We start from the raw sequence: 27,838 nt of genomic DNA on the forward strand, positions 1-27,838 counted from the left end.
TCCTTCAAGGAGAAGTTGTGGTGTCGTTGTTGGACCCGAGGCATGTGCTTTTGAGGTTTTCGGTCCAGGCTGATTTCGTAAAGATTTGGATGAAGGAGCAGGTCCATGTCCAGGGCTATCTGCTGCGTTTCATGAAGTGGACATCGGACTATGTTCCGGGTTGGAATCTCCTTGTGCACCGATTTGGTTTTCTTTGCCAGAGTTGCCAGTCAATTTCTACCAGGGCAATTTTCTGGTTTCTATCGCTGGTTCTATTGGTAAGGTGTTGAAAGTGGATAGTGCGACGGCACATTGCACTCACACCGTGGCGGCTCACGTTTGCATTGAGGTGGACTTGCGGGCTTCTGTCCCCTTGCAAGTCCGGATTGGTTGCGGTCCTGAAGGTTTCCGTCAAAAGGTTGTTTATGAGAGACTTCCGTCTTACTGCGAATTCTGCTCGAAGATTGGCCATTCAAAGGATGAGTGCAGGAAAGCGTTGAAGTTAGCTTCAAAGCACTCTGGTCCTCAACAGCAGGGTGCCAATGAGGCGGTTTAGGGCTCTGATCAAGGCGAGGGTGTTGCTGCCGTTGAGAAGGCGGCAGATCGTAATTTGTTAGGTGTTTTTATCCCTGCGGGAGAGGGTTCTTCGTGGTCTGCTGCTGCACCTCAGGGGGGGTGATCTGCATTGTAGGGGCTTCACGGCTGGCCGTGTTTCCAATGGAAGGGGTGGGCGTTGGAGGCCGGCAGCCCTAGGGGTTGACGGTGCTCGAAGCAAGGGGACAGGTGTTGTTAGGCCAGGTGTGTCTGTCCCTGATGATGGGGCTGAAGGCATTCGTGGACAGGGTTCTGATGTGGAGGAGGGTGAAGTGCTTGCGGTTGACGTTAGGGGTGCCCCGGCGCAGGTCGTTAGTGATGTCGAGGATGCTGCGGTTGATGGTTTGGGGGTCAAGGCGAGTGCTGTGCCTTCGCAGGTGGGACTGTAAACTATTTGTGAGGAAGACAGTGAGGAAGGCTGCACTGGTGGCCGTGTGGCAGATGGTTCTCGGTGTGTGGATGGTTGCTCCTTGCCTTTCTTTGAGGGAAGGTCTAGAAGACTCGGCAGTAGGGATGATTTGCAGGTGGACAGCGTTCAGCCAGCCCATGTGGATCGTGTTGCGTGTTGCCTTACTTGAGAGCTTTAAAGCCTTTCAGGCTTCTCTTGGAGGAAGAATTCGTAGAACTCTTGAGAGGTTGGGTGAGGGGTCCTCTTTAGCCCCGTTGGACCTCCCCATGGTGGAGGGTGGGTCCCAACCTGTTGCTGTCAGTGCTGCCAAAGTCTATAAAAGGAAAATGCCAAAGAGTGCTCGGTAGGACTTCTTGGGTAAGAAGAAAATTAAAAAGAAAAAAGGTTCTCGGCCGTCTCAGGGTGGAAACCAGCAGCACATTACTAGGTCAATGGGACCGGTGGATTCCCGTGTAACAGCTTCCACATGAATTGTTTATTTTGTAATGCAAGAGGTGTTGGGAATAAGCCTACTTATAGGTGCCTGAAAACTTTAATTAATTTGCATAATGCAGACATTGTTGCTATTGCTGAGGCTAAGGCGCAGCCTTCCAAGGCGTGCATGATTATGAGAAGGATTGGCTTGTATTCGATGCTTCTAACGGAGAGAATCTGGATTTTTTGGAGGGCTATGACTCAGGTGAATGTTATGGTGGAGAACCACCAGTTTATTGCTGTGGATTGTCTGGCGGTCAATTTGATTCGATGCCATATCACTTTTGTACATGGTTTGTGCTCGGTGGTGGAAAGGAGGCATATGTGGGAGGCTCTGTATCAGTTTTCCTTTACTTCAGGACTTCCCTGGGCAGTTGGTGGTGATTTTAATGCAATTCTGTTGCCTCAGGATAAGATAGGTGGGAGACCTGCTTGCTCGATGTCTATGGATGAGTTTGGAGACTTTGTTAGTAATGCAGATCTCATTGATGTGGGATACGTGGGTAATATGTTCACATAGTCTAATAATCAAAGTGGTATAGGGAAGGTACTGGCCAGACTGGATCGTTTCCTGGTTAATTCGACATGGTTGGCAACGTTTCCCAAGTACGAGGTGTCCCATTTGAATAGAGCTTGCTCAGATCATGCACCATTATGGCTTTCCTTCTCTACTTCTCGAAGCCGACCTGTCTTGGTTTTAAATTTCAGCAAATGTGGTTGCTTCATCCGAGTTTTCAGGAGTTTGTGAAGAGTCAATGGAGGTTCCTGCCTTCGGCTCTTCTCTCGTGGTGCTTTTTTTGAAGCTTAAACGTCTTCGGTGTTCCCTTCGTACTTGGAACAGGGAGGTGTTTGGCAATGTCCACCAAAAGATCAGGGACGCGGAGGATGCGGTTAGCTGGGCGGAAGTGGCTTCTGACCAGATTGCTGACTCTCAGTCTGTTGAGGCCCTAGTGGAGGCTAGGAAAGTCTTGGCGGGGGTGTTGCTGCAGGAGGAGATTTTCTGCAAGCAAAATTCCAAAATTTCTTGGTTAAAGGAAGGGGATAGAAACACCAAGTTTTTCCACTCCATGGTCAATGTCTGTAGAAGGCAAGGGGAGATCCACAAAATAAGATCTAGTGATGGCTCCTGGATCCTAGATCACGAAGGGGTGCCAGCAGTGGCGGAGAGTCATTTTACGGAAATCTTTACTTCTCAGCATGGTACTAAATCTCGTTTTGTTTCGGTGTTTTGGTCTGACCGAAATTTCCGAGATACCGAAATTTCGTCGAAATCTCGGTCGAAATATGGTATTTTTCTATGGGTGTAAAATGCCAAAAATGTCCGAGATTTCCAAAATTTTCGAAACGAGATGACCGAAATTACCGAGATTTTCGAAATTTCCGAAACGAGATGACCGAAATTTCCGAAATTTGGTCGAAATTTGGTCGAAATTTCCGAAATATTCGAAATATTGCATTTTTTCATTTCGGACTTGCATTTCGTTTTGGATAGGTCGAGATACTCGAAATATTCGATATCTCGACCGAAATTTCGCGAGTTTTAGTACTATGCTTCTCAGGGCTGTGTTGTGGATGAGGGACTGTTTCTATTATCCCCCAGGTTGTGACGGAGGAGGATAATGTCTCTTTGCTGGTTTCGCCTTCTTTGGAGGAGGTGAAAATGGCAGTTTTTTCGTTGTCTTGCGACAGTGCCTCAGGCCCGGATGGGTTCTCTGGTTATTTTTTCACGGCCTGTTAGGATGTGATTTGTAATGATGTTTGGGCAGCAGTTAGAGATTTTTTTAAAGGAGGGGCACTCCCGAGAAGCTATACCTCTGTTAATCTCGTGCTCATTCCTAAGAAGGACTGCCCTGAGGTAATGTCTAATCTCCGCCCCATTAGGCTCTGCAATTTTTCCTATAAGATTATTGCCAAGATTATTGTGTCCAGGCTGGCTGGTTTGCTTCCCTCCTTGGTAGCGGAAGAACAGGGTGCTTTTGTGCAGGGGAGATGCATTCATGACAACATTTCCATTGTTCAAGAGGTCACACATGACTTAAATAGAAAGACTCGGGGTTGTAATGTTATCCTTAAGCTGGATATGGCTAAGGCTTATGACCGTCTGGAGTGGAAATTCCTCGTTTTGGTGCTCTCTAAGTTTGGTTTTGCCGAGGCATGGATAAGCTTAATCAGGAAGACTGTGGAGAATTGTTGGTTCTCTATCATGATGGGGGGTATGACGTCCGGTTTTTTCAAATCTACAAGGGGTGTGCGCCAAGGAGATCCCTTATCTCCTGCTCTCTTTATATTGGCAGAAGAAGTTCTCAACAGGGGCATCACGAATCTGTTTGTCGAAGGGCGTGCAGCTTACTTTGGACTCCCGCGGGGGTGCCCTGGCATCTCTCATTGTTTATTTGCAGATGACACCATCATTTTTACCAGGGGTTTAAAAAGTTCTTTGAAACAAATCCTTGGTTTTATTAGCAGTTATGAAGGTTTCTCGGGGCAGCTGGTCAATAAGCAGAAAAGTTGTTTTGTTTTGGGTGACAAGGTCTCGAGGGCTAGAGCTCGTATGGTGGGAGCGCTCACAGGGTTCATGAGACGGTCTCTTCCGCTTACCTATCTCAGGGCTCCTCTCCATACGGGGTGGCTAAAAATTTGCTTCTTTGATGACTTGGTTGGAAAATAAGAAGCAGGGTGGCGGGGTGGAAGGGTCAACTGCTGTCAGCTAGGGGACGCGTTACCCTCTTAAGACATGTTCTGTCTTCTATCTCCATCCATGTGCTTGCTACTTTGGAGCCTCCTAAGGCTGTCATTCGTCAGATCTATGGAATCTTGGCTGATTTCCTCTGGGGCAAGTCGGAGTGGGGAAAGCGCAGGCACTGGGTGAGTTGGCATAAGGTTTTCAAGCCTCTTGAGGAAGGAGGGTTGGGGGTCAGACAATTGGAGGAGGTTGGCCTCTCTCTAAGGCTTAAAGGCCTATGGAGAGTCATGTCAGACTACTCGCTATGGAGTGACTTTTTCAAGGCGAAGTTGTTGAGAAACTGCCATCTTGCCTTGGCATTGCCGAATGGTGTGGGCTCTAAATCTTGGAGAAATGCTTTGGCATGTAAGGATCATAGTTGTCATGGCGTCGCCATGGCGCCGCCATGGCGTCCTGCCGCTGGAGAAGATTGCATATTGACCTCTGATGTGGCCTCCATGGTGTCGCCAGGCCATATCGGTCGATATTTGTGTTTGAGTGTATAAAACATAGGTTTTAAAATTTTTTTTTTTAAACCATTTAAGAGCTTTAGTGCTTTTTCCTTAATGTGTATTGGAGGTGTAACTTTTCCAATACACATTAACATAAAAAAATAAAAAACATTAAACAATATATACCCTAATTTTGAAACACTAAGTCACTAATTGGAATTTGGGAGAAATAGAAATCGCAAAGAGAGAGTTCGAGACAGAGACACAGAGACGCAGTTCCGACAACTCTCGGCTTCAGTTCCTGCAACAGTTCTTCACTTCTTCGAACCCCTCCGGCAACCTCTTCAAGCAGGTAGGTAATTTTTTATTTTTTGTTATTTGGTTCTTCGTCTTCTCCTCCCAGTCCTCTGGCAACTCTCTCCTTCAGTTCAGTTCTTATTCTTCTTCTGCAGTTTTTCTTCTCACTTCTTCGTCTTCTTCACTTCTGGCAACTCTCTCCTTCAGTTCTTCTTCTTCTTCTCACTTCTTCGTCTTCTTAACTTCTTCTTCTTGCCTTGCAGTCGCAGGCTTGCACACAGTCAGACCTCTCGGTTGTTTTTTTTTTTTTTTTTTTCTTCTTCTTGCCTTGCAGTTGAAGGCTTGCACACAGTCACAGACCTCTCGGTTGTTTTTTTTTTCTTTTTTCTTCTTCTTGTCTTGCAGTTGCAGGCTTACACACAGTCACAGACCTCTCGGTTTTTTTTTCCTTCTTCTTGCCTTGCAGTTGCAGGCTTGCACAGTCGCAGAGAGGGGTTTATTTTTCTTTTTTCTTCTTCCTGCCTTGCAGTTGCACTGTTGCAGGCTTGCACACAGTCACAGACCTCTCGGGTTTTTTTTTTTCCTTCTTGGCTTGCAATTGCAGGCTTGCACAGTCACAGAGAAGGGTTTTTTTATTTTTTTCTTCTTCTTGCCTTGCACACAGCCACACACACACACACACAGAGACAGTGAGAGAGTCAAGAGACAGGGGGGGGGGGGAGGGATTTATTACAGCCAGTAGTCCATCACTCACACACACACACACACATCAACAGCAAGCACATATTCACATCAGCAAATTTTTTTTTCGTTTATATGGGCTGTTTATTAGGTTTATTCACTGATTTCACTCCATATAAATTGTTTTCTTTTAAATTTTTTTTTTTTTTTTGTTTTGTTACTTTTGTCGTCACTTTCACTCAACTAATGGCTAGTTCTACACCAATTAGTAGTAGGGGCGAAAATATTGCAAGTATTGGAGCTACTCAGGCATATGATCCAAGCAAAAACCATAGTAGATTAGTAGTACACTTTCCTGTTGATTTTTTATGTTATAGGGTATATATTATAGCATACTACATGACATTAAAAATAGAGAAAATAAAAAATAAAACATGGTCGACATGATCGTGGCAACGCCATGGCGGGCGACGTGTCGATATATCGATCAGAAACCCCTCCACAAACTTAGATTGCCGTGACGCCGTGACAACTATGGTAAGGATATTCTGCTGGCCAAGTCTAGGTGGCTTGTTGGCACAGGCGATATTCTCTTCTGGCTGGATGACTGGTCAGGGATGGGGCTTTTGATTGACTATGTGGACAATGCCCTGCAGGCTGATACAGCTCTACGTGTAAAGGATGTGTTGGGAATGGATGGCGCTTGGAACCAGAATATTTTGCTCCAAATTGACTCTGATGTGGTGAGACAGAGCATTCTTGATGGTAACTTTACTTTTTCAGATAATGAGGACAAGCTGGTTTGGATCCCCTCTAGTGATGGTCGCTTCTCAACGAAATCAGTCTGGAATGAGGTGAGATGTAGCTCGCTTGGAGTTTCCTATTCCAGATGGATTTGGAATCAGTCTTTGCCGACACCGATTGCTTTTTTCACTTGGCAGCTCTTTAATGGGATGATTCCCATGGATGGGTCCTTGATGGCTGTTGGTATTCCCCTGGCGTCGAAATGCTTTTGTTGTGGAAATCCAAGGAGAGAGTCAATAGACCATTGTCTTGTGTCTGGTGGAACGGCTTCCAAGGTTTGCAGGTTTTGTTCGGGGATTTTTGATATAGCGATTGTCCATGCTTAGGATGTCGAGCTGTATTTTGCTTTGGCACGAATCGGCTAGCTGCAGGAGTCTCAGTGCTTACATTACAGGGCTCTTGCCGTCTTTGATTGTTTGGGAGCTTTGGAAGGAGAGGAACAACAGAAGGCATGGGGAAAGGATGAGATCGGCAGTGACTATTGTTGAGAGCATCAAGGTTTGGGTGAATCGCCTCCCTTTGCCAACCAAGCTTGGCAGAGATTCCTCGGTTACGGGTGGGAAAATTCTACTTGCTCTTGGGGTCTCGGCTCCCCCTTCTAGGCCTAAACGCCCTCTTCCTGTTTATTAGTGCCCACCTTTTGTGTCGGTAATATTGAATGTGGATGGTGCGTGTAGAGGGAACCCGGGTGTAGGTTTGGGGGGGGGGGGGGAAAGGGAATCATAAGGGATACAAAAGGGTTTGTTTTGGCGGCCTTCTTTAGCTTCTTTGGTGCCTGCACAAACTCAATTGCTGAGCTTCGAGCTTTGAGAGATGGTTTGAGGCTGTGTTGTGATTTAGGCCTCTCTGATGTTGTGGTTAACTCTGATTCTTTTTCCACTGTAAGCAAGGATTTAAGTCTCGGTCCGTATCGTATCGTCTCGGCCGATATGTCTCGGTATCGGTCGTGGTCGATACGATACAGGCCGAGACGTATCTTTTTTAAAAAAAAATGCAAATGTCTCGACTGTATCGAGAAGGATCGACCGAAACGTACCGATACGATACGATAGGATCGATACGTATCGATACAGGGGAGAGTTTTAAAAAAAAATTTATTTTATTATATTTAAAAAACGATATGTATCGAGACGTATCGAGTCGTCTCGATATGTATCGATATGTATCGACCGATACATACCGATACATATCGAGACGACTCGATACGTATCGTTAACTTAAAAAACACATGGCCATTTCATTCTTTTCACCTAAAACTCGATTTCTAGCAGTCCTGGCGGAAAAAAGCTCTTCCCAGCTTTAAGAAACCCTTCCAAAAACACATTTAAACTTGCTTTTTGGGTAAGATTTCTTGAGGGCTTTCAATTCTTTGCCAAAAACGAACTTAGAGGAGCTGAAATCACATCATTTGGTAGATCTAACAGCCCACATTCAAATTCAAAAGCTGTTCTTGAAGGGTTAGGTAAGTTTTTTGAAAAAAACTTAAATCTTTTGCTTTAATCTTTGATTATTGGTATGTTCTTTGGTATGAATCAAAGAGAATATGTTAAACAAACATAGAAATTGCGTTCTTTGTATGCATTTACAAAGATTTGGTTTCAAATCCATGTTTCTTTGACCATTTTTACCCAAAACCGAAAATTCCTTCTATAAAATGAAATTTTATTTTTTTTTCTTCTTAACTTTAAAACAAATGGTAATGTTTATAAGATATGGAGTACATTATGTATAGATGTATGACATCCCAAGAAGATTATACATTTACCCTAAAATTTGTTTTTTTTTTTTTTTTGGGGGGTATTTTCTGAATTTATAAAATACTTACAAAAATGTAAAAAATCTGATTTTTCCATCTATACTCTTTCATTATAGTTTGATAAAATATATAATTGGCTGAAATAGAATCAAAGACTTAGATTCATATATGTAGTACATTATGTCATTTTTTTTCATTATTTAAAAAATTAAATAATGTGTAACTAGTTGTAGAAAATATAAAAATGTTTAAATATTGTTTAGGGCAACTTTGCTAGGTAGTAAATAAAAGAAGGCGATGCAATGCATGACATGCATCATAATGTCTGTCTATACTTGTATAAATAATAAATTATTGATGTGTGGATTTGAATATTGTTTAATATATATCTTATATAATTATCTACTTTTGTTTGGTATTTAGGACGATGCCGCGACAACAAGACATTGGGTGGTCTTATTGTACCAAAATAAACAATAATAGATTGCACACACAGTGCAACTTCTGTGACACCCAACATCTTGGAGGTGGGGTAACTCGGCAAAAAGAGAACATGGCAGGAGGATATGGAAATGTTTCCAAGTGTACACAGTGCCCTGTAGAGTTAAGCAGGGCAATGCAAAAACACCTTAGAGATTCCAAAAAAAAATCCAAGCAAGCACATGATGATGTTGATGCATTGGTGAAAAATTTGATGGAAGATTTTGAAGATTATGAAGGATCGGATATAGAAGCAGAGGAGGGCCCAGAGTTGGCATTGGCGATGAAACAATCAAGACATGAAGCAAAAGAGCAACAATGGAGAGCTGAGCAATTGATTAGAAGTCAATCAGCTCGACCTAGCCAGGGCCCTGTAGATATTGGTGTTGGCTCCTCTTGTCGTCCATCTCTAAGTAAGGGTAAGCAGCCTGTTGGCCTTAGTAGAGCAACCAGTGTGAAGGGGATGTTTGACCGGTTTACAAAGAGTGGTAAGGGTAAGAGAAAGAAGAGCCCAGATATCAGAGACATGGATCCTAATGTCTATAGAGCAAGGGATGCTAGCCAATAGAGGATTGAAGAAAACTTTCAACCCAAACCACTTAGTAAAAGGATAGGCAGAGCAATCTCCAGATGGTTCCACAGTTCTATGATTCCACCACATAAGGCCAAAGATCCCCACTTCAAGGCCATGGTAAAGGAGATTCAGCGGTGTGGGAAAAATGTTAAGCCACCCACACCTTATGAGATTGCTGGGCCTTACTTGGATGATATTGTCCAAGAGGTGCATGAGTATGTAGAGAGGTTCAAGGAGAAGTGGCCACTATATGGAGTGACCATCATGTGTGATGGATGGAGTGGACCAACAAGATTATCCATCATCAATTTTCTTATCTACTGTGATGGAAGGACGATCTTCCACAAGTCGATCAATGCATCTAGTGAAATCAAAGATGCCAACTACTTGTACAAGTTAATGGATGAAGTTGTGGAGGACATAGGAGAAGAAAATGTTGTCCAAGTAGTAACTGACAATGCAGCAAATTTCAAGAAAGCTGGTCAGTTGCTTATGTTAAAGAGGCAACATTTATTTTGGACACCATGTGCAGCTCATTGCATAGATTTGATGTTTAAGGACACAGGAGAATTGCCCAAGGTCCAAAAGTTGGTTGATAATGCAAGGAAAATCACCAACTTTATTTACAACCATAGTTGGGTTTTGACATTGATGAGGAGTTATACACAAGGGGATTTAGTAAGGCCTGCAACAACAAGATTTGCAACAAATTACATTGCAATTGATAGCCTCATTTCCTGAAAGCATGGGCTGCTACAGATGTTCACCTCTACTGAGTGGTTGACTAGCAATTATGCAAGGTCTGAAATTGGGAGATTTGTTCAAGATCTTGTCACCTCCTCAAAGTTTTGGGCTGCAATGGGCCGACTTTATAATGTTATGATGCCACTCTTTTGTCTGCTTCGAGAGGTTGATGGGGATAAAGAGCAGACCATGGGTAAGATGGTAGAGGCCATGGGATGTGTGAAGAGAAAAATACATGAGAATAACCCAACATCAAACAAGAAGTATTTGAAGATTATATCCGATCGATGGGAAAATATGTTGGTTCAAGATGTTCATTGGGCAGGTAATCTTTTAAGTATATGACTTTGGTTTCATTTTAAACACTTAGTAGTTAGTAAGTTACTATTTATTTATTTATTATTAGAATTTCTAGGTTTCTAACCATCCATTACAAACCATGTACAGCATATTATTTGAATCCGGATATCCAATACTCCAATGATATAGGGTGTAGACCGGATCTATTGCGTGCCCTAAGGAATGTTGTGAACAGAATGGAACCAGATGTAGCGAAGGCCACACTTACCATGGATGAGGTTAGAACTAAATTAGTTGTATAAATGATTGAAACCAAGAATAGAGTGATTGGTGGAAGTGGAACTAATATATATATTTTTTTAATACCTCTCTAGGCTAAGTATTTTCGGGAGGCCACTCGTGGTTTTGCTGATAGAATGGCCATCCATGCTAGGAGCACACAACGCCCAGGTAAGTTAGGTTTACCTAATTTATTATATCATTTAAAATTTGTTTTAAGGTTTTGTCTTTTAATATTTCATTTATTATTATGCAGCTGATTGGTGGCTCAATTATGGGGGTACTAGTGCTCCACACTTAACCCGAATTGCAATTCGAGTATTATCCCTGACGGCATCCTCTAGTGGTCGCAACGTAATCGAGTACATTCGGGTTGATACACACCAAACCCCGGAATCGTCTCGATTATTCAAAGTTGGAGAAGCTAGTGTATGTCCATTACAACATGAAGCTGAAGCTTAAATATTTAGAGCTGGAAAGAGAAGGAGATGATGTATATGTCAACCCAATCGACATCAACCACCTACTTGACAATGAAGATCCAGTTAGAGCATGGATAGAAGATACCGATAAGGTATTGGTGATGGATCAATTAAGTGAGGATCGCCAGACAACCAAACCTGATCCAGTGATAGAGAGCATCATTCAACAGATGGATGAGGATGCAACACAGCCACCATCACAAGATCCTTGTCCTAATGTTGAAGAAAATGAAAGTAGCTCTGAAGAAGGTTTAGTCAGGAGGACGAGGTCAGGTCATCCGTATGGAGGAACTCAACAACATGTTGACGATGAGGATGAAGACGACGATGGTGATGATGATGGTAATGGTGATGGTGATGGTGATGGTGGTGGTGGTTCTGTTGCTGCTGCTGCTGATGATGATGATGATGATGATGATGATGATGATGATGGTAGTAGTGGTGGTGGTGGTGGCCATGAGGCTTCACAACATCGTGCTGAGGTTCAGTTCACATGTGAGGCAGGATACACACATACTACCCAAGATATGGATCATGGTCCTGAGCCTACTGGCCATAAGACTTACTCGCGGAAGCCGCATAAGGGCAAGTCTGCCAAGCGCTCCCACAATCTATATGATAGTGATGTGCTTATGAGTGGCATGGAGTCACTTAGCATTAGTTCTGATTATGCTGGTGCTTCATCAGGCCATGGGCATTATGCATCAGGTTCTTCTTCAGGCTATGGATATGGGGCTTCTGTAGGGTATGGAAGTTATGGCTACGGAGAGAATCAAGCACAAGCATAAGCACAACCTAGTGCTGTCGTGACATTAGCCACTCCAGAGCAGTACACACGATTCTACTATGAGTGGGAGAGTCACTACCATCAGTATTTTGACTGGGCTCAGTATTGTGCTTATGTTCAGACAGTACACAACATCATCCTAGTCGCTCCTATTGTTAAAGACCCTTACAGACATGACTTTGATCCACCCCGACATTCTTCATGGCAATAGAGTGACTCTACATGTAAGGAATTTCATCTTTTAATCTTTTATAACAATTTCAAAGTGCCGCACTTGTTTGGTTATTGATTATTCACAATTCTTAGTATATATGCATGATATATGACACAAATTGCTTGTTTATATTGTTTTTTGTGTCCAAAAGTGTATTTTCATGTGTATTTTGATCATTTTCATGCGTTTCTGCACCGATCGATACGTATCTCCGATACGATACGATACGTCTCTTAAAATCACCTAACCGATACGATACCCGATACCGATACTTAAATCCTTGACTGTAAGTATGGTATGCCTAGAGAGATGTAACTTATGAGGGGATGGTACTAGTTCCAGAAAATCTTGGAGCTGATTGGTTTGGTCAGACCGTGTATTTCTTTTGTGTATAGGGAAAGTAACAAGGCTGCAGATTGGTTGGTTAATCGAGCCAGTGAAGCAGGGTCATCCAAGGTTCTAAAACTCGGGTCTCGGTGGCATCTCGGCCCAGCCAGAAACCGAGACGAGTCCTCGGTGAGTTGCTGCATTTTTTTTTTTTTTACTCGGACCCCCAACTCGGTGGGTTTTACACATATTTTAGGTCTGAAACTTGGTATTCAGCCTATTTCAGGCCATTTAAACACAATGGCATGCCCAGATTTCCCAAAAAACAAGTCCAAATATGAGTTTCACTTTGGACCATAGGTTGGTAGGCGATGAATCGTACTAAAACAACCTACTCTATCAAGGATTACACAAATTTTGTTGAAAAAAATAGATTTGGGGAAAACTAGAAAATACCTTTGAACATTCTTGAAATAGGTGATGATTCTTGGACTGTTGGAGTTGAATCTTCAATTTAGCACTTGAATCTCACTTGAAACCATGCAATCCACCCAAGATTTGAAGGAAAGAGGAAGAAAATGGAGCAAAATGGGCTGTTTTCCCTTTCTTTAGAGCTATGGACAGAACTAAGTGAGATTTTCGAGTTCTGTCCATGTAGCTTAGTTTATAAAATGGGTTAGATGGGTGACATGGGTAGAAAAAATGGGTCAAAACCCATATCCAGACCCGATATCGAGATCTTGGCGAGAAATTGCATTTTTATAACGTAAAAAATCAGGAAAAAAAACTTCAAAATTGGTCTCATTTGGCTGGGTCGAGACGATACCGAGATCTTGCCAAGAAAGTGTATTTTTATAATGCGTATGGCATCTCGACTCGAGATCTCGCGAGTTCTCGAACCATGGGGTCATCCACCATTTTTAGGTAAGACAATCTGCCGCAGGGAGAGATTCAGCGTATCCTTCAGGAAGACAGGGCTGGTTTGCCTGTTCTCAGAATGTAGTTCCCTGACTCTTTTGTTTATTTCATGTCTCTAGGGTTAGGGGTGAGGTGGTATGTCCCCCCCTTGTACTCTTTCATTCTTTTTGGAAATTAATTAAATTCTAGGGGCTGGCCCGGGTCCCAGGCAATATTCGGGTTTTAAAAATAAAAAAAAAACCTGAAGAGAGATGCAATGGACCTCCAACTGAAACCTTATGGCACATAAAGGAAAAAAATATATCCACATACCCTTTAGGTCCTGCATCACCTTCCCCAGAAACTCGAAGGATGCTGCCTTTGCCGACTCCAGGAGGGACTTTAAGTTTGATATCTTTCTTAATACGAATACGTCCTTCACCAGCACATTGCCGACAATATTCAGAAACTACTTCACCATTCCCCCCACAATTTGGACAGACAGAGACCTAGATATTAAAAACATAGCATCATTAATCACATAACTAGAACAAGATCCCTGGTTTGATTGTCTGAAAAACATGAGTAGTGCTAATATCTGTAAGAAAAGGGCATCTAAATAGAAATAACACAGATGTTGTAATGCTGTCCAAATTCTACAATATGATGCAATTCAACTTGTGAATCTCAGACATCTCAACAGAATCTTACAATTGAAGCCTTTTCTCAAACAATATCTCAACTCAACTAAGCCTTCTTCTCAAATAATGTATGGACATGATATTGAATCTCAAAATCCACTTAATGAATCTTCTAACTTCAATTCAATCCAAAATCCAAGTTGAATAAGTTGGGTTAAGTTGTGTACCTTACAAATAAATATGTTTTTTAATTTTTTCTGTCAAAGGAAAATCAAGGGGCATTTGGTTTAAAATATACTTGAGGTTAAAGTATTCAGAATCGGACATGAGATCGGCTTTGATTGATTCCAACTCAAATTGGATCGGAATCGGCTGGAATCCCAGAAAATGTATTGGGAAGAAGAAGTAAAGATTTCCACAGATCTGTATTTTTTGGAGTTTTTTATTCAAAAGACAGAGCTTGCTACAAGAGCTAGGTTTCAATAATTTTCTGCTACTTTACTGTCGAAGGAATAAATGGCCAAAAATGAAGATCTAGTGTATTCATGGCCGATTCAAAAGAGGACTTAAAAAATAAGGATAATCGGAATCAGGGTCAGCCGATTCTGATTTGAATCGGCTGAATCCGCTGATTCCAATCAAATTTCTGAAACCATGAATATACTACCATGTTTGTTCTTCAAAACCTCTTTTACAAGATAAATCTCAGGTTTTGAGAGGCAGAAGCCCTCCTTCAGAAGGGTATATTTGCACTTTTTTCCCCTGAAAGAAATTTGACGCCTTTGTTTCTTCTCTCTTTTGCATCCAATAGGGGTTGAATTGATACAAATTAGTCAAATTACAGTACCTATTTTCTGCAGGGGAAAAGCAAAGTTTAGATTATCTGAAGAAAAATTTTGGTGAATTTTTGCTTTTGTGTTTTGAAGCTTTTTCTTTCCCCTTTTTGAGCAGAAAAATTGGGAATAATTGTATGTCATATGAAAACAGAATAAAAGTAGACTCAGGGAAGTTTAAAAATAGTAGTCAAATTTTAACTAATTTACTATGTGAAACTTTTTATTGTAGCTGCCTACATGATGGAGATGGCTGAGAAAGGGGTGAAAATTATTTTTCAATTTACGGAGACATTAAATATCTCTCATAGGATTTTAAAGTATTAGAATAATTCATATAGTCCACAATAGGATTCATGAACCAATCAATTGGAACCCCTCTACTATGTAAGATATCTCGATATCCACAACATTCAATAGTAGGGATAAGTCAGGCGATTTTATTGCCTACTCTATTTTACATGGCCTCAAGAATGAAGACCATACCCATTAAGTAGACTGGATACTGGAGAAAAACATCCTCCACTCTTCTGATGTTAGTAGAAGATAAACCGTGAAAGTATTTGCAAGCAGAAGCCCAAAAAATATCCTCTTTGGCATTTAAAGCCATCCTAACCATGGTTTAAAGTATCAGTACGTATCGTATCGTATCAGCCAATACGTATTGGTATCAGTCAGTCTTGATACGATACATCCGATACGCCTCTTTTTTTTTTAAAAAATACTACGCCTCGATTGGTATTGAATTGTATCGGCTGATATGGGCCAATATGATACGATACATATCGATACTAACGGTATGTCCAATAAAAGAGTACTGTGGGTATTAATACATATCGGTATGTATCGACCGATACGGTCAATACTATCGATACATCTCGATACAAACCATAAAAACCCCATTTTGAGTTTCAAACTCGATTTTGGCAGGAAAAAGATGAGAAACTGAGTAGGGAGAGTCTCAAATCTTCCATTTAACCAAGTTTTTTCACACTTTTGGAGTTGGGACTTCTAATCTACACCAAAAAACGAATCAAGGAGTGCTACAACAACTTAGTTTGCATCAGTCAACAAGCTGAGATCAAAGAATGAAGGTGATTTCACAGAAAAAGGTAGGTTTCGGAAAAAACTTGATGACACTCTTCATGGTAATATACTATTACATCATGTAAGAAACCTCATCTTTTATAATAATTTCAATTTAATGCACTTGTCTGGTTATACGTTCTTCTCCATTTTAGTTTTTATGCATGATACATGTTTTATATATTTCTTATTTATACTATTTTTTGCTCCGTATTTCCGTGTGTATCTTGACCATTTCCATGCGTATCTGTAGTGTAAGATACGTCTCTTTAAATCATCCTTCTGATACGATACCCGATACTGATACTTTAAACCTTGATCCTAACTACTGGTTAAGCATAGTTCAAGAAAGCCCTCTCATTTTTCTCATTTGATGCTCCAGACATAGATTTAGGCATTGGGATTGGATCAACCATATCAGCTGAGTTGACTCCGACCAGCAGAGACCAATCCCAGCTGACTCACCCCCACCCCCCTTCAAAACTCAGTTGAAACAGATTCCCCCAAGAATGTTCCACACTTCCACCCGAAGAAATCTTACCAGCTTTCTCTAGAAACTAAATTTTGGATTCTATTCTCCAAGGTGCAATCCTACTTGGACATATCCCATGACCTAACAGTTTGATCATCCTTTCTGCACACCCAGTTCAGAAGACTAGTCTCCTGAAAATGGTTCACGGTGTTGGTACAACCACCAAAGAGCCTGGCTGACAGTTCAAAAACTGAGTATCTGCCTATCTGGTCCAGTCCAGTTTTCAAATAATGGACACTCAACCCTTAGAAAAGAAAGGGCACTTGGCTCTCATAGAATTCCCCAGAGCATATTTTTGTTGCTGCTGAGTCCTTTTATTTATTGTGCAGTTTATTCATTTAATAATTTGCCCCAGATACAGAGAGAGAGAGAGAGAGAGAGAGAGAGAAGATGCCATCTTTCACTCGTTTTACTTGTGCAACCACTGCAAGAAGTGGCAAAGAAAGGGTGGTGAAGTTCAATGCAACCACGTCATCATCTCTGGGTTCTCAGTCACTGAAGCTTGAATTCCCAGCACCACCTTCTTTCATTTCACATGAATACCAAATTTTTCTGTGGCCATTGATGATGCTCATGAAGTTTCGGTTTGCATTTGGAGATCAAATTTTGCTTCCCCATTCCAAGATCCAATCAGGAAGCGGTTATTAGTTTATCACACTCAACATATTTGTCAAAAGACAACAGAAACCCACCATCTTGCACAGCTCTGAAATAGGAATTAGAAGACAATTTTAAGAAGAAAGATGATAGAGATGTCACGACTCAGGAGGAAGACGTTATCTCTTCCATGACTATTTCTTTTTTTGTCATCTTTCCCTTTTTTTCCCTGGAAAGAGATTTAAGTGAAGGAAATCACATACAAGAAGATTTTTTTGTTTTTATCTCTTCCCAAAGGAAACTACAACAAGAAGAAGGATTAGATGTCAATAACTGAAAAATAATTGCATGAGGTGGGCCAAAACCAATTTAGTGTTAGAGCTTTTCCGTGTCACCATTTCAATGTGATGATATTTCCTTCATGCAAAGTAGTTCACTTGAAAACATATGAACCAATCTTGTTGTTTTAGGTACTGGAAAAAGACTTACCTGGGAAAATAAACCAAAAGGAGTTTGTTCGGTCCGCATGACTTGACCCCTGCCACCACATGTTGAACATATTCTCATCTTGGAGCCCACCTTTGCTCCAGTCCCAGCACAGAATTCACATGTTTCCAGATGAGAAAGCTCGAACTCTTTTTCAGTGCCAAAGATAGCCTCGGAAAAATCCAAAGACATGTCATAACTGAACCACTTAAGGAAATTGAGTCAACGCTGATGTTCTTTATTACATTAACTATTTGAATAGCAGTAAGAAATGTCAATTCATTATAGCAGTAAGAGATGTCACTTCATAATAATAGTGACTGTATAACAATGATTGTTATCGGAAAATAGTTAAGATGCATAAAGAGCTAATTTTGAAACAGAAGATGAATCATCAAACCGAATACCAGTAAGAAAAATGTCCAAAAATCGCATCGAATGCACAACTGTTTTATTCATTAGTCAATAGGTGAACACAGATGAGCCCAGACATAGATGTGCCCGCATACATTAAATGAGTAAGTTGTGCTCACGGAGGCTAGGTCATTAAATTGACAAAATTAGGGAGCATAGAGAAGATTTCATCTTAGGCATGAATGAAGATGAAGATGCATGCATTGTGCTTGAAAAAAAGAAAAAGTTCTGGCGCTAGATGCATCACATGATAAAGTTAAGGAGAGGGCGATATAACTAACAAATGTTCAAGCGATGGGGAAATCAAGATGAGGGTTTCATAGAACAGTACACCATATAAAGAGTGCTATTGACATATTAAGAGAGGGTTTTCTCCAAGAATGGAACAACTGAGGATCCTTCACAATGGAAAAAATAGGTTTAAACAGATAACTGACATATAAAGCTCATTGTGAACTCTGATCAAAGGCTGACGTCTGCAAAAAATAAGTCCTCACATACAGCATCCTAAATTCTCAACCTTCATTTATTGCAAAATCACCACCTATGGCTCCCCAGACATCTAGAAGGGCTCTATTGCTATCTTCTCTATGTTTTATTTCTTTAAATTATTCATCAAAAAGTCTTCTTTATATAAACAGATATAATGAACATACTCCTGAGGGTATCCACTGACCTTGTGGATCTCATAAACTCTTATACTGGTCCGTAGCCATTTCTTGTTAATGTTTCAAGTGGATAGTGGGAATGTGCAAGCTTTCTTGTTTTGGACCTTAGATGCCTTCGCAAAGGGGGAAAATTTTCTCTGTTAGGCTCTTAGTTAGTAAATTCGCGTATTATACGCGTATCCGAACGTTTAATTCAAAAAAACATATTTTACCATATATTTCCATATATATGGTAAAATATCGTTTTTTAAGTGCATCCGTATTATACACGTTTTAAACACGAATTAAATGCGTTTAATACTTTTTCACTTAAGTTTAGTTTTGTTAAAAAACAAGAGCTCAAAACTTAAAAGAAGAAAAAACTCAAAACAAAACCCTCACATAATACGATTTTGGTCTTCTTCTCTTTGAACCCTAGCCGTCGACTGCCCCCATTCCATTCATCTTCTTCATCTCCGTTCTCATTTCAGTTCAGGTGGCCAGCGAGACTTCCTTTGAGGCTGAATACCCCCTGCCCCCTTCCTATTATCCGTTCCCATTTCAGTTCAGGTGGCCGGTTAATTGCAGCTGGGTAAATCGGTGATTGCAGAGGCGGACAAGCTCTGTTCCTCTTCTTCTTCTCCCTCTCCATTCGCCAAACTGTTGCAGCGGTGATTGCAGTAGTGGTCTGGTGGGAACACTCAATCTGAGGCTCTCTTCTTCGTCTCTGTAAGTCGTTCCTCTTCTTTTTCTCTGTTTTTTTTTTTCTGCTTCATCTTTGTGTGGTTTAATTCAAGGAACAAAATTTTCATAAACAAGTATGATTCGAGTAACATGAGTTGACAAAACTGCTATTTGATGGAATTGGTCATTGACTATAATTCTAATGCCATGTGAAGTAGTAGACCATTAAGCACAAGCTTGGCAGCAGATCATCTGAGCTCTACATATGACTATATAAATTTTTAACCTGCTACTAAGGTACATGAACTTCCATTGGTGATGTTAATTCATCTTAGAGATGAGTTCTAGAACACATTGTCTTATTTTTTTTTAATATGTCTGATGAGATACTTTTATTGATATTTTGATTTGTCAAATGATAAACTTATGAGATGTAATAGGGGATATTATATTGTGTTTATTTTAGATGTGAGGTTTCTTTTGATAAAATCATTGTCTATATGCTATTATTTTGTTTATTTGGTGGTGCATGTCCATAACATAGTGAATATATGCCCGTATTTTTGCTTATAGAGTGGCCGTATTAAACACGTATCGTATTATTGCTGTATGCGTTTTATTACGCTGGATTTTTTAAAAGTATTATTGTCGTCTAGTCCATTTAATTGCTGAATGTATCCGTTCCCGTTCAATTGCCGTTCCCGAACTTACTAAGGTTAGGCTACCACCCTTCCTATTTTCGGGTGCCTTTGGGCTAAACACAACTGCTTTTCACAGATGAATTTACTTCATAGCAGGAGGGCACAGATGATCATGGGGAAAGTCTCTCATTGGACAGCAGCAGTGTCCATCTTTAAGGATGTTCCTCCTGTGTACCTGCTTCAGGAGTGATCACGGATTATCATATACAGATTCCTCTCAGAATTCTTAACTGAATGAGATCCTTTGACTTGGGTCTTGTCATACAAAATTTGATAGTTGCTTGCTCCCAAGGGAATCAGGGAACTTCCAGATTTGGAAAAGTGATTAGGAATGACACGACTTGGTAGTGGAAACTTTTCATACCCCATATGTGAGAGGGATCCTACCACAGCAGAGCTGCTTTGCTTATGCATGTGTTGGGACTTATGTCTAAGGGCTGCTTCACCAACATAACAATGGAAGGAGACACATCAAACATCAATGGGTGGATCAAGAAGAGATGTGGCCACCCATGAAGGCTTCTCATTTGATTAGCATATTTGCAAAATTGGCTACTTAAAGGAATATTTCTTTCTTTAGGGAGCCAAAGGCGTGAAATGAAGGAGTCCGATATCTTAGCTAAACAAGAAATAGTCCGTCCTAGACTATGTTTTGGTGATAGTTTACCTGTGAGATTGTTCCTTTAGTTTCCCCTTTTTATCCCTTTATTATTACCTCCCCCTTCTTTTTGTTGTGGGGCACCACCATTTCTATTGAGGCTTCCATTGCATCAGCCTCCCTTTTGTTGTGAATTTACTATTATGATTCTATATTTCTTTGATAAAGTACTGTAATTTATTCAAAAGGAGAAAAAAAATGTAAAGAGTGGCTTTGATAAGTTGTTTTACAAAGTGATATTTCTAAAAAAATAAAAAATAAATAAGATTTTCCATGTCACCTATGCATGGTTTTTTTTTTTTTCCGATAGTTTCCTATGCATGGCTGATATATGCTGTGTTGAAATAGGTGGTTATAAGGATATAAGGGCAGATAGGTCTTTGTACCTGGGTTATTTGTGTTCTTTAGTATTTCGGTCAGATGTAAGGGCAGTTTTGTCCTAAGTTTTATTTTCTATTATGATTATATATGATATTGGGTGACTTGCGATAGAACATTTTGTTCTACCGCAGGTCCCCCCCTCTCTTTTGGATTTGCTCTCTCTTCTTCTTCTCTCTAATCTGATTGCCTAGTTTCTGATATTATAACATGGTATCAGAGCTTGTCTAATCAGATTGGAATACCCCCCACTATCCTATTCTGATTTCCCTTTATCAATTTTTGCTTGTGGTGTGCAACCACCAGTAGCTGCCCCTTCTATGATGTAATTCCACTCCTTTGAAGAATTAATGGAGTGATTCCTATGTTTATCTACCATAGTTGATGACTGCTTGGAGTTCTCTCTGAAACATTGTTGAAGGCTGCTGAAATCGATGTCAGGACATAACCCTGACAATAATCGACTTTTTCTATGAAAGTTTTTTTTTGAAGTTTCATGGTTCCGGCCTACTTCTACATGGTGTTTAGTACTCCTGGGGGTTCTTGCAACCAGGTTTGACTGGTGGTGATGCTTATCTGAAGATCTTCGTCTTGACAGAAACTCTGAGATCGATTCTGATTTGTTTCTTGCCTTGGCTGTCTCTATCGAGTGTGGAGTTGCTGCTGTCGATTACTGCTTTTCTGGCTACAGATTAGTCATCCTTTATTATCACCTGCTGTTACTAGTTGCTGCTTCTCTACTTCTCTTGCTTCAGAATCGATTACCGTGAGTGCTTGTCAATTACTTTGAAGTGTATCTACTATGGCTGATTCGAAGACCCTCCACGACAATGTCAATGTTCAGAATACCTCCATTAAGTTGAAGGGGAATTCCAACTACTTATTGTGGGCACAGGCTGTCCGGGTTTATATTATAGCTAAAGACAAGCTTAGCTACATTACCTCTCCTCCTCCAGAACCTGATTCTAAGGATTACAACACTTGGAATAAGGAGAATGCTATTATCTTAATTTGGTTATGGAACAGCATGGAACGGGATATCGCTGCGAATGTTATGTTCCGCACCACGGCAAAGGGAGTTTGGGATGATCTCAAGGAGGCATACTCCCAAGAGAAGAGTATAACACGTATCTTCAAGCTCTATGAGAAATTGTTTCAGTTTCAGCAGTCAGACAAGTCTCTCCAAGACTATTACAGTGCCTTTAAGGGGATGGTTGAAGAGTTAAATGTTTTCCAGCCTCTAACTACTGACGTTGAAAAATTGAAGGCTCAAAGAAATGAATTTTTCGTCTCTAAATTTCTGGCTGGTTTGAATCCTAGTCTCAAGGCTATTAAGAGACATATACTTGCTGGTGAATCTGTCCCTACCTTGAATGACACCTTTTCTAGACTGCAGCGTATTGTCTCTCCTAGCTCCAAGCCTGAAACTAACCCCAAGGAAAATTCTGCTTTCACTACTACTAGAGGCCGTGGTTCAGGGGAAGGACATGGATTTGGTGGTCGTAATTCTAGAGGACAGCATATTGATTAAGCAGCCCAATTATGTTCTTATTATGGGAAGACAAATCACATTGTTGACATATGCTGGTCCAAGCATGGGAAACTTGAATGGGCTCAAAACTTGGCCAATCATGCAACTTCTAAAGATGGTTCTGATTTTGTTACACATAGTGATACTAAGGCTGGTTCGACTGTGGGAGATTCTTCTACCAACATCCGTGATGAGATGCAACAACTCATGCGTCACATCAAGAGTCTGGAATCATCCACTTCCACTTCTGGGCCCTCCACCACTAGATCATTGATTCGAGGGCTTCCACTCACATGACCGGTTAGTCATCTGTCTTTAGTTCTATTTCCTCTAGCTCTCACACCCCTCCTGTTATTGTGGTCAATGGTTCCTCTACTTCTGTCACCGGACATGGTACTGTTTCTCTTAATTCTAATATTTCTCTTTCATCTGTCTTACAGGTTCCCCAGTTTCCATTAAGCCTTCTTTCTGTTAGTCAACTTACTAAAAATCTGAATTGTTCCGTAACCTTCTTTCCTTCTTACTGCATTTTTCAGGATCTTCACACGAGGAAGACGATTGGTAGAGGGTATGAGAAAGATGGACTATATTATTTGAATGGTGCTGCCCCGTCTGCTTCAGCTACAGCCACGGTACAAAATTTCGTGATACATCGCCGAAATTTGGGAAAATTTGGTAATTTCGACACTACCGAGACGAGATGGGCTTCCGAAATGAAAAAAGTTCAAATTTCGGCGATATTTCGGTATATTTCGTAGAAATACTGTAAATTGAGCAGTATATTTCGGTAAATTTTGGTACATTTTGGTAAATTTCGTAGAAATACTTTGTGTATTGAGTATTGAACTATTGACTATTATGAAGTTTATGAGTTATGACTTATGCACTCATGACTTTATGAGTTTAAACTTTAAAGTTTAAACTAAAGGGTACATTTGACTTTATTTTTGTTTCATTACTTTGTTTAAATTTCTTATTATGTCTTTTAGTACTTAAACAATATGTATTTAACTATTTTATACAACAGGGTCCGACCATATACAGTCAATCAAGGGTGCAAACCCAAAACACCACTTTGAGTTCATTTTTTTTGCAATATGAAGGTTTAAATGTGTTTATTTAGCTTAAATAAGGGTGTCTATGAAGTATCAGGCCTAGATATGGCCAAATACCCATCGAGATGGACTCCCGAAATATTGCAGAAAAAATGCAATATTTCGGCGAAATTTCACCAAATTTTGGATATTTCAGATATCTCGATAGGCCCGAGATACCGATATATCGCGAGATATAGTACTATGGCTACAGCTACTACTATTGGTGGAGAGTCTCCATTTCGACGGCATTGTAGGCTAGGACATTTATCTTTGTCTAGGTTAAAAGTTGTTTTTCTCCAGTTTAAGACTTTAAATAAATTAGAATGTGAGGGCTGCGAGTTGGGTAAGCATCATCGTGCTACTTTCCCTTTTCGTCCTATGCCCCATAGTACTTCTTTATTTTCCTTAGTGCATTCAGATGTGTGGGGTCCTTGTCGTGCAATAGACATGGTTTTTGTTATTTTATCACTTTTGTGGATGATTATTCCAAGACTACTTGGTTGTACCTTTTAAAGGATAGATCAGAGTTTTTAAATGTGTTTCAAAATTTTTACAATGAAATAAAGACCCAGTTTAATGCTTCTATTAAAAATTTTAGGACTGATAATGCTTTGGAGTTTGTTCAAACTGAGATTTCATCTTTTTGTGTTACTAACGAAATTGTTCATCAAACTAGTTGTTCCTATACTCCTCAACAGAATGGGGTAGCAGAATGGAAATATAGGCACTTACATGAAGTTGCCAGGGCTCTCATGTTGCATATGCAGGTGCCCAAACATTTTTGGTGTGATGCAGTTCTGACTGCATGTTTCTTGATTAACCGAATGCCATCTTCTGTCCTTGGTGACGAGTCACCTTTTTCTATTTTGTTTCCCGGTGTTTCGAGTTTTAGTTTGCCTCCTCGAGTATTTGGGTGTGTTTGCTTTGTTCATAATCTCCATCTCCATATTGATAAGTTGGACCCTCGGTCAACCAAGTGTATCTTCTTGGGCCCAGAAGGGATATAGGTGCTACGACCCTCTCACTCAACGGCAATTTGTGAGTGCGGATGTCACCTTCTTCGAAGGTACATCCTATTTTTCTGATCAGCCCACCGTGTCTAGTGATCCATTAGCTGTGTCTGACCCTCCTCCTATTCCTGCCATTGTTCCTATGTCTACTCCTCCACCACAAGTGTACCGGCGCAAGAGGCACATTGGGCAGCTCCATACAGATCAGACTGGCCCTTCTGCATTGCTTCTTGTACCTTCCTCAACCTCTGGTGGAAATCCAGTCTTACCTGTTGTTTCTGACTTACCAGCTGATCCGGATTCTGATGACTTACCATTTCTAATAATATCAAGTGTTATTCCCATTTTGGCATTTCTAATTTCCGGAATTTTTGCCCCAATTAGCGAAGGACCAGAGAAACTTTCTAGCTATGAATCGGGTATAGAACCAATGGGCGGTGCTTGGTTACAATTCTGAATCACTATTGCCACTCGGAAAGGTAAACGTTCATGTACTCACAAATCTTTAGTTACCTATCCTATTGAGAAGTTTGTCTGTATATCCCATCTTCCATCTTATCCTCATAGTATTGCCACCTCTTTGTCTTCTTATACTGTTCCTTGCTCTCACACTAAGGCTCTTCAAGACCCTGCTTGGAAGAAGGCCATGGATGTGGAAATGGGTGCTTTACTGACTCGACATACATGGGAGTTGGTGGATTTACCTCTTGGTAAAGACCTAGTCAAGTGTCGGTGGGTGTACACTATTATCATTCTGATGGGTCTGTTAAGCGGCTCAAAGCTGCCTGGTGGCGAAAGAGTAAACCCAGACTTATGGTGTTGACTATTTTGAGACCTTCTCTCCTGTGGCTAGGCCGAATTCTGTTCGCCTCATTATTTCTCTGGCTGTGAATTTTGATTGGTCCTTATACCAGTTAGATATCAAAAATGCTTTTCTTTATGGTGATCTATTTGAGGAGGTCTATATAGAGCAACCTCCAGGCTATGTTGCTCAAGGGGAGAATAGTGGATGTGTGTGTTGGCTGCAGAAGGCCATTTATGGGCTGAAACAATCTCCCCGAGAGTGGTTTGAGAAGTTTGGTTCAGTTGTGACTGATTTTGGTTTTACTCAGTGCTTCTCAGATCATTCTGTGATTGTTCGTCGCTAAGGAGAGAAATTGGTTGTTCTTGTTGTATATGTTGATGACATTATTGTGTCGGGTAATGATGAGAGTGGGATCAAGGAGGTGAAAAATTACTTACAGCAACATTTTCAAACTAAAGACTTGGGCCAGCTTCACTACTTCCTTGGGATTGAGGTTATTCGAAGTAAAAAAGGGAATCAGCCTGTCCCAAAGGGAATACGTGTTAGACCTTTTGACCGAAACTGGTATGCTTGCTGCTAAACCAGTAGATACTCCTATGGATCCTAATCACAAGTTTGGCTCTGATGACGGTGAGGGTCTTAAGGATGTTCATTCCTACAAAAGCTTAATTGGGAAGTTATCGTATTTGACTGTAACTAGACCAGATATTTCTTATGTTGTTGGTGTTCTTAACCAGTTTATGCAGTCTCCTTGCAAGTCTCATTGGGATGCAGGCATTCGGATTCTTCGATATTTGAAGGGGGGCCCTGGGAAGGGGCTGATTTATCGTCCAAATAAACATATGGAGCTTGTTGCCTATTCTAATGTAGATTGGACAGGTTCAGCTAGTGACCGTCGATCTACTACAGGGTATTGTACGTTTGTTGGGGGAAATCTGGTTACGTGGCGAAGTAAGAAGCAAACCATGATTGCTAGATCCAGTGCTGAAGCAGAGTATAGAGCCATGGCCCATACCATTGCAAAATTGATGTGGGATAGGTCTCTCCTACTTGAGATGGGGGTTTCCAGTTCCAACCCCGATGAAGATGTTTTGCGACAACCAGATAGCCATTTATATTGCTAGTAATCCTGTCTTCCATGAGAGAACTAAGCATATAGAGGTGGATTGTCACTTTGTTCGTAGTGCCATTTTGAAGAAGCTGGTTGAGACACCGTTTGTCTCTTCATCTGATCAGATTGCTGATGTGTTCACAAAGTCCTTTTGCTCCTAGTTTTCGGTCTTGTTGGAACAAGCTGAGCATGGGTGATGTATATGCTCCAGCTTGAGGGGGAGTGTTGAAATAGGTGGTTATAAGGTTATAAGAGCCGATAGGTCTTTGTACCTGGGTTATTTGTGTTCTTTAGTATTTTGGTCAGATGTAAAACAGTTTGTCCTAAGTTTTATTTTCTATTATGATTATATATGATATTGGGTGACTTGCGATAGAACATTCTGTTCTACCGCAGGTCCCCCCTCTCTTTGGGATTTGCTCTCTCTTCTTCTTCTTCTCTTTTTTCTTCTCCTCTCTCTAATCTAATTGTCTAGTTTCTGATGTTATAACATGCTGGAAGGAAGTATTAGCTATTACTGTTAAAAAATTATTTATCCACCCGTGTCCCCCTTTGGATAGTCCGCCGTGTTAAAAGCTCCTGTATGATATACATATTGTTTCCTCCCTTTTCTACAAGGTCGGCCTTTTAGAGGAAGCGGTTTCTACATGGTATCAGAGCAGGCAGGAGTCACGGTATCGAGTCCCCCTGGGAGCGGGCAAGTGTTAAAAAATTATTTATCCACCCGATATTATAAGGGTATTTTTGGTTTTTTATTTATGCTTTATTTATGTACTTTTGAACAAGGGTAGGATTGTAATTTGGGCTGTGACACTGTTCACGTGAACAGTGTCGTGAATAGTATCATGAACAGTGTTTCCCTTTGTAATCTCTTTTATTATTATTATTATAAATAGAGAGCTTGACTGATCTCATTGATCATTCAAGCCATTCACGAAATTCCTGTTTTGTTAACATGGCATCAGAGTCGAATACACTCTGATCTAGGTTTTCAAAACCCACCTCCCTCCCTTCGATTTTTTTCTCCTTCCCTCCATCGAGCTTCTTCCCTTCTTCTTTCTTCCTTTCTTTTGGTTCTTCTTCTCCCATTAGGGCAGCACTACTGAGGTGATTGTAATGATCTAGCTGCTGCCCCAATATACCTCCTTTTTTATGCCTCTTTTTTGGATCGAGTGGAGCTGAAGCACTGTTAGTGATTTGAAGATTCCTATTTTTTTTGGAGATCAGGCCTCTACATCTGTTTCGGCTGCATCTTCTATTGTGGGATCTTTATTTGATATTGTTCTCAGCCCCTATTCACTTCATCAGATTGGTTGAAGACCACAGCCCCTTATCGATCTCTCCTCTCAGGGTTTTTTTCAAAACCTTGACATTA

General features: G+C 40.7%; 1 protein-coding gene across 2 annotated transcripts in view; it reads right to left on the reverse strand.

The window, feature by feature from the left end:
- Nucleotides 1-27,838, reverse strand: part of LOC122671378 (chaperone protein DnaJ-like) — a 114,591-nt gene that overhangs the window by 20,870 nt on the left and 65,883 nt on the right. For both annotated transcript variants that reach the window (XM_043868552.1, XM_043868551.1), the window contains exons 5-6: nt 17,431-17,626; nt 13,586-13,761 (exon numbers count right to left, since the gene is read on the reverse strand). In XM_043868552.1, coding sequence (XP_043724487.1) covers nt 13,586-13,761; nt 17,431-17,626 — 372 coding nt within the window. The remainder of the gene's footprint in view (nt 1-13,585; nt 13,762-17,430; nt 17,627-27,838) is intronic.

This window comes from Telopea speciosissima, chromosome 8 (genome assembly GCF_018873765.1).
Source record: "Telopea speciosissima isolate NSW1024214 ecotype Mountain lineage chromosome 8, Tspe_v1, whole genome shotgun sequence".
NCBI classification, from domain to species: domain Eukaryota; kingdom Viridiplantae; phylum Streptophyta; class Magnoliopsida; order Proteales; family Proteaceae; genus Telopea; species Telopea speciosissima.